This window comes from Calliopsis andreniformis, unplaced genomic scaffold, assembly GCF_051401765.1.
Source record: "Calliopsis andreniformis isolate RMS-2024a unplaced genomic scaffold, iyCalAndr_principal scaffold0114, whole genome shotgun sequence".
NCBI lineage: Eukaryota > Metazoa > Arthropoda > Insecta > Hymenoptera > Andrenidae > Calliopsis > Calliopsis andreniformis.
This window is the reverse complement of record NW_027480523.1, coordinates 553,345-559,738: the sequence shown is the minus strand read 5'-3', so window position 1 is coordinate 559,738 and position 6,394 is coordinate 553,345. Positions and strand designations below refer to the sequence as shown.

Genomic DNA, 6,394 nt, shown 5'->3' with positions numbered 1-6,394 from the left:
CGCGACTTCAACGATGTCGATTCAGTAAAGATGACCGAATAATAATTGAACGAATAATCTGAAGTATCCTTTTTGAATAACTTCGCCTTTCTCCTTCCATATCAAATCGTCAGCAAGAGCCGCAGAGCATATTCCAGCGAGGTAGGCCTTGACCTAAGTGACCAATTAGTAAACGTTTGGGGTTTATCTAATGGAAATATACTGAATTGTTCAGCAAATCAGCTCGCTGGACATTTCCCATGTAGGCTAGCCGAAAACCCAGCAGCTGTGGTGCACGCATGAGTCGTCAACGTTGACGACTCCAATTCTCATGTTTGAGCGTGCTTTTTGAGTATTTGATCAGAGCGAGCCGGAAATACCCCAGGCACGAGCCATGTTTGGCTCAGAAAACCCTACGATGGGTCATATCTTTGAGATATGTGGTCATGGTGACCGGTGGTACCTAGGGTATGGTTACGTTAGATGGCTTGGAACCCCTGATGGGGTTCGACTCTGATCTTTTTGATTCGTGCACCACATGAGGTTAGCTTACGACATGGAGGAGAAAGTCATGTTAATATTCAGAGCCAATGTCGCCGAGAAGGTTTGAATGTTTATTCAAATCGGCTATAGATATGGATTACTGTTTCTTAGTAATTTCGCGTCAGGTTGGTCGATCTCGCGAAACATCCTCCCCCCGTTGAGAGGGCACCGATCAACTATTTATTCTGTAAATATAGATGTCTGAATATGTATACGGTTATATGTTTGTAATTTATATCGTTAATCGTTCTGCTCAGCCTCGTCTGCATGATTGGGCAGGGGTACCAGTCGTTTTACGCTTCGATCCAGTGTACTGGTGGCGGTTTTAACTGTGACAGCTCTAACGATGCCATCAGCACCTGGATAGACCTCGATGACTCTGCCAAGGGGCCAGTGTAGAGATGGAACGTTGTCTTCCCTGAGCAGGACGATTGTGCCTTTCTTTATCGGATGAGTTCCTTTGGTCCATTTGCTGCGAGTGGTCAATTCATTCAGGTACTCTCGATGCCATCTAGTCCAGAAGTGCTGCTTCACCTTCTGGATGTGTTGCCAGCTGGATAAACGATTTGCTGGAACGTCTCTGAAATCATGCTCACGCAGACTTGTTAATGAATCACCGATTAAGAAATGACCGGGAGTGAGGACCAGAAGGTCATTTGGATCAGAGGACATTGGGGTCAGCGGTCGAGAATTTAAAATGGCTTCAATTTCAATTATTAAGGTATTGAAATTTTCGAATGTGAAAAGTTCCGCGCCTGCTACACGTTTTAAATGATGTTTAAACGACTTTACTGCTGCTTCCCAAAGTCCTCCAAAATGAGGTGTTAATGGAGGAATGAAATTCCAATTGATGCAATGATCAGCGAGGAACGTAGTTAATTTTTTTTTATGATCGTCTGATTGTAGCAATGAACGCAGTTCACGCAATTCATTATTTGCCCCAATGAAGTTTGAACCATTGTCCGAATACAGGTTTGCACAAAACCCTCTTCTCGCGATGAACCGTTTAAGAGCGGCAATAAATGCCTCGGTGGATAAATCGCTGACAAGCTCCAAATGTACGGCCTTTACAGCAAGACAAACGAAAACTGCCACATATACCTTGACCCGACTGCGGTTTCGGTGTTTTCGCTCCTTAATGTAGAATGGCCCGCAGTAGTCGACTCCCACGTGTGTGAATGGCCGAGATTCTGTGACTCTAGCTACCGGTAGGTCACCCATAATATAATCCACGGGTGGCGGTTGAGCCCGGCAGCAGCGGATGCAATTCTTGATAACCTTCCACACCTGATTTCTGCCATCAATAGGCCAATACCGTCGTCTGATAGCATACAGGGTTGCCTGAGTACCTGCATGTAGTTGCGCACGGTGCTCATTTTCGATAATGAGTGCGGTGGCTCGCGTTTTTGGAAGAATGATTGGATGCCGTTGATTGAATGGCATTAATGAATTTTTTAACCGGCCTCCGACTCGCAGAAGCCCATCGCGATCTATAAATGGATTTAGACGTTGTATTCTGCCTTTTAAGGTATGGCCGTTTCCTGTTGATAGATTCTTCACTTCTTCGGGAAAGTGAACTCGCTGTATTAGCTTGATCATAACATCATGAGCATATTTCAACTCCGATGCTGTGAGCTCTTCTGTTGCCGTATTCTTTCGTTTCCATCGAAAGCAGCGTGCGACGATTCTAATTAATTTCCCCCATGAGGAGAATCGTTCAATAATTCCAATATCGGGAATGGTTGTTGTTAAACATATGATGGTTTTCTGTTCGGGAAGACTGGCTAAACACGGCATATTTCCGGATGGCCAATGTGTTTCATCGTTATTTAACCATTTTGGTCCATGGTGCCATATCGATGGTCGCAAGAACTCTTCAGGTGATTGACCTCTGGAGATAAGGTCTGCTGGGTTGTCTGCAGTTGGAACGTGTCGCCAATTAGTGATGTTGGTTTTATTTTGTATCTCGGATACTCTGTTAGCTACAAAGGTTTTCAACAGATGTGGGGATGTCTGCAACCAATGTAGCACTATTGCGGAGTCAGTCCAATACACGGTACGGTTTATGTTGAACGGTAAAGCTTTCTGTGCTGTAGCGACCAATGAAGAGAGTATTAATGCTCCGCATAATTCCAGTCGCGGAATTGACTGAGTCTTCAGTGGAGTTACTTTGGATTTTGCCAATAAGAGTTCCACCTGGTAGCGATCGTTTGCATCTCTTGATCGGATGTAGATACAAGCTCCGTATGCTCGTTCGCTGGCATCGCAGAAACCGTGTAGCTCGATATGTACAGAATCGTTGATGATTGTCTTTCTGTTGAATGTGACATTGTTTAGGAGCGGCAACTGAGTACAATATTGCAACCATTCAGTATGTATGGTCATTGGCAACGACTCATCCCAGTCGATCTTCATAGCCCAGATCTTCTGTAGCAGAATCTTAGCTAGTATAATAACAGGTCCGAGGAGACCTAATGGATCGTAAATTCTAGCAATGACTGAACTAATGGATCGCTTGGTGATGGGCCTTGTTGATTTGATATCCTTCACGGAATATCGGATTTCGTCATCGGTGGATTCCCAAAAAACTCCCAAAGTCTTTATAGTAGACGACTCCCCCAGGTGAAGCGTCTTGTTAATGTGTTCTTCGGGTAATCCATGTAAGAGTGGTTTATGATTTGATGCCCACTGTCGTATGTGTAATCCCGCTGACTTCAATAGTTGGATCATCTGGTCGCGCAAGGCTAACGCTTCTCCCGTGGTTGATGCTCCTGTAATTAGATCGTCCACGTAAAAGTCTCGTTTCAGAATCTGAGCCGCGTTGGGAAATCGATGTCCTTCATCCTGGGCCAATTGTGAGAGACAGCGAATAGCCAAATATGGTGCTGCGGATAATCCAAAGGTGACTGTATTTAATTCATACGTTTTTAAATTTCCATTAGAGTCGCGCCAAATGATCCTTTGGTATTTCCGATCTTCCGGACGAACAATAAATTGACGGTACATTTTCTCAATGTCGCCGATCAATGCATAACGATGACCTCGAAATCTAAGCAGAATATGTAGTAAATCTTGTTGAATTTTGGGTCCGACGTGTAGAGTGTCGTTGAGTGAGATGCCTGTTGTTGTTGCTGCGGAACCATCAAATACAACCCGCAATTTCGTGGTGTCACTAGTAACCTTCGTGACTCCATGATGAGGTAAATAGTACCCGTCACCTATCTCATCGATATCTTGCAGTTTCGACATGTGTCCTAAGTCCAAATATTCATTTAGCACCGATTGATACTCCCGGCACTGATTTTGATCGTTCTGAAGCTTCCGTTCCAATGACGTGAAACGTTTTAAGGCCCTTGATTTTGATTCTCCAAGTTGAGACAATTTGTCGTTGAATGGAAGTGCCACTACGTATCTGCCGTCGGCATTCCTTCGTACGTTCCGTTGGAAATGCTCCTCACATCTCCGTTCGGCTTCTGAAAGACGTTGAATCTGGGGTCCGTCTTCTAACTCCCAAAATCGCGCCAAATCGTCCTGTATAGTAGTGACCGTATGACAAGCAATGTCTCGCGTGGGTTTGGAAACTGGGGCACTCCCCCCGATAATCCACCCCAATCTAGTTTTTTGCAAAAACAAGTCTGGACCGCAGGGAGGTGATAGATTTAATTGTCCGACGCTTAATAAGGACAGTGCCACTCCTGATCCTAATAATAAGTCAATCGGTGCTGGTATGTGGAATGTTGGATCTGCCAATTGTAAGTTTTTCGGAATTTTTATCTGCGTGCGGTCAATGGGTTGGTCCGGAATCAATGTGGATATGGCTGGTATTGTCAGAAACGTCAATGTCCGGTTATAATTGCTGGTTTTTGATTGTATTATTGTTGTTATTGTGTGTTTGGACATAGTCGTCATGGTGTTCAGGACTCCTATCGGGATTGAGCATCTTCCTAAAGAAATGCCAAGTCGTTTGGCAAGAGCTTCAGTCATGAAATTTGTTGAGGCACAGGTATCAATGAGTGTCCTACAAGGAACAGGTTGGTGATATTTATTTAAAACGTAAATTTGAGCGGTCACGAGGATATCTTGCGTGAGTGAATCGACAATAAATGCCTTATGAATACTTCGTCGTGCTGACGATTCCAGTGCTAGTCAATCTGCTTGTCGTGGTGTTTCATTAGGACGAGAAGAATCTGTGGATCTTCGAGCTGTGGGTTCTTCATTTGTATTTGCTTGATGGAGTAGGGTATGGTGCTTCTGATGGCAGATGCGGCAGGTACTGCTTGTACAATTGATTAAACTGTGACCATCCCTTAAGCAATTCTGACATAATGATGCTCTTTTTAACGCTGTGATCCTCTCTTGGACCGATAAACCATGAAATCGTTCACAGGCCCAAATATAATGATCGCCCTTACAAATATGACATTGTTTATTTGATTTTGCTATGTGTGGCCTCTCTTTTGCTCTACGATTATCATACGGGTGATGATGGGATCGTGCTGATAAAAACGCGTGGCCTCGCGATGGTCGGTGTTTGTGAATTCGAGACTTTCCTGAAGATCCAGCTTCTACTCGTTCGAATGAGGGAGGTGTTCTTGTGCTCGATGTGAGAGCACAATTTGCTCGCTTTTCTAAAAATTCTAATAACTCCGTATAAGCTGGTACCTTCTTCTTATCCTTTAGAGTTAATTCCCAATGCCACACGGTGTTTGCATTTATTTTTGATATAATAATCGACAGCAGAAGGCTGTTCCATGAGGCTATATTTTCACCCAAGTTTATCAACGCGCGAAGGTGTTGATTCACCGTATCTACTAAGTCGCCTAATGCTTCCGGTGTATCCTTGGTGAGTTTTGGAATATCTCGTAATGCGTCGCAGTGTCCTAAAATAATACGGCGCGGACAATCGAATTTTTCACGTAACAATTCGATAGCGTCACTGTAATTCGCATCGGTAGTACTCAAAGCCTGAATGCAAGCCGCGGCCTTGCCGGTTAAGGTTGATCGCAAGTATTGTAATTTTTGTACAGGTGTTAAATCTTCGTTACGGTCAATCATTGACGAGAAGAGATCGTAGAATGATGACCATCCTTCAATTGTTCCGTCGAACGTCGGCAAACGCATTTCCGGTAATTTAATGGCCATTGGTGCCGGTGTAGTCGATGCCGGTGAAGGATTGGTACCAGATGTTGTGGCACTCGTTGACTGCTCATTATGTAACAACCGATTTGCCCTAGCTACTGCGGCATAATAGTTATTTTGGATTTCATATCGACGTGCCTCTTCAGACTCGTCTAGTTCTTCGATGCTGAATTGAATATCGTCGAATTTCTTCCATGTCTCATTCAGGCCGTTTAAATGCATTTGCAATAGAAAGGTATCGCGTGAATCTGAATCCTCATAGTAATCGAGGAAGGTCGATAGTGATGAAATCTGCCCGAGGATGTGACCACGTTTTCGTCGCAAGGTACCAATATTCGGCCCTCGTGTAGCGGTTTGCGCTTGACTTGAACTTGCGGAAGTGTTCGGCATTGTGATTTGAATGAGACGAGAAAAGGAGGATAATATAAAGTAACGATCCTACCTTGTCGTTGTCAAGTGGATGATAATGTTGTAGTTTGAACGGTATCTAAGTCCTCTGTTCTCCTTGTAACCGTTGGATCGAGACCACCCTTGTAGTAGAATGTCCGACGAAATAAGTTGTAAATGACTTCTACTGGTACTGGATGAGCTGTAATCCGTGTACTATCACCCACTAAGATTCAGTGTTTATTGTCCACACTGTAATATTCAGTCTAGTTTATGGCACTAATTTGCACCTAACTTCGTTTCTAATGCACTGCACTGCACTGAAATCCGGCTCGAAGGACCAATG

The 6,394-nt window shown here is 44.0% G+C and overlaps 2 protein-coding genes across 2 annotated transcripts; both read right to left on the bottom strand.

Annotated features, from left to right (window-relative positions):
* Nucleotides 1-762: 762 nt before the first annotated feature.
* Nucleotides 763-4,431, bottom strand: LOC143187605 (uncharacterized). Its single transcript, XM_076391832.1, has one exon. It carries the CDS (start codon nucleotides 4,429-4,431, stop codon nucleotides 763-765), a length of 3,669 nt encoding a protein of 1,222 aa, XP_076247947.1.
* Nucleotides 4,432-4,668: 237 nt separating this feature from the next.
* LOC143187604 (uncharacterized) lies at nucleotides 4,669-6,051 on the bottom strand. The gene has a single exon (XM_076391831.1). The coding sequence runs from the start codon at nucleotides 6,049-6,051 to the stop codon at nucleotides 4,669-4,671; it is 1,383 nt and encodes a 460-aa protein (XP_076247946.1).
* Nucleotides 6,052-6,394: the final 343 nt, after the last annotated feature.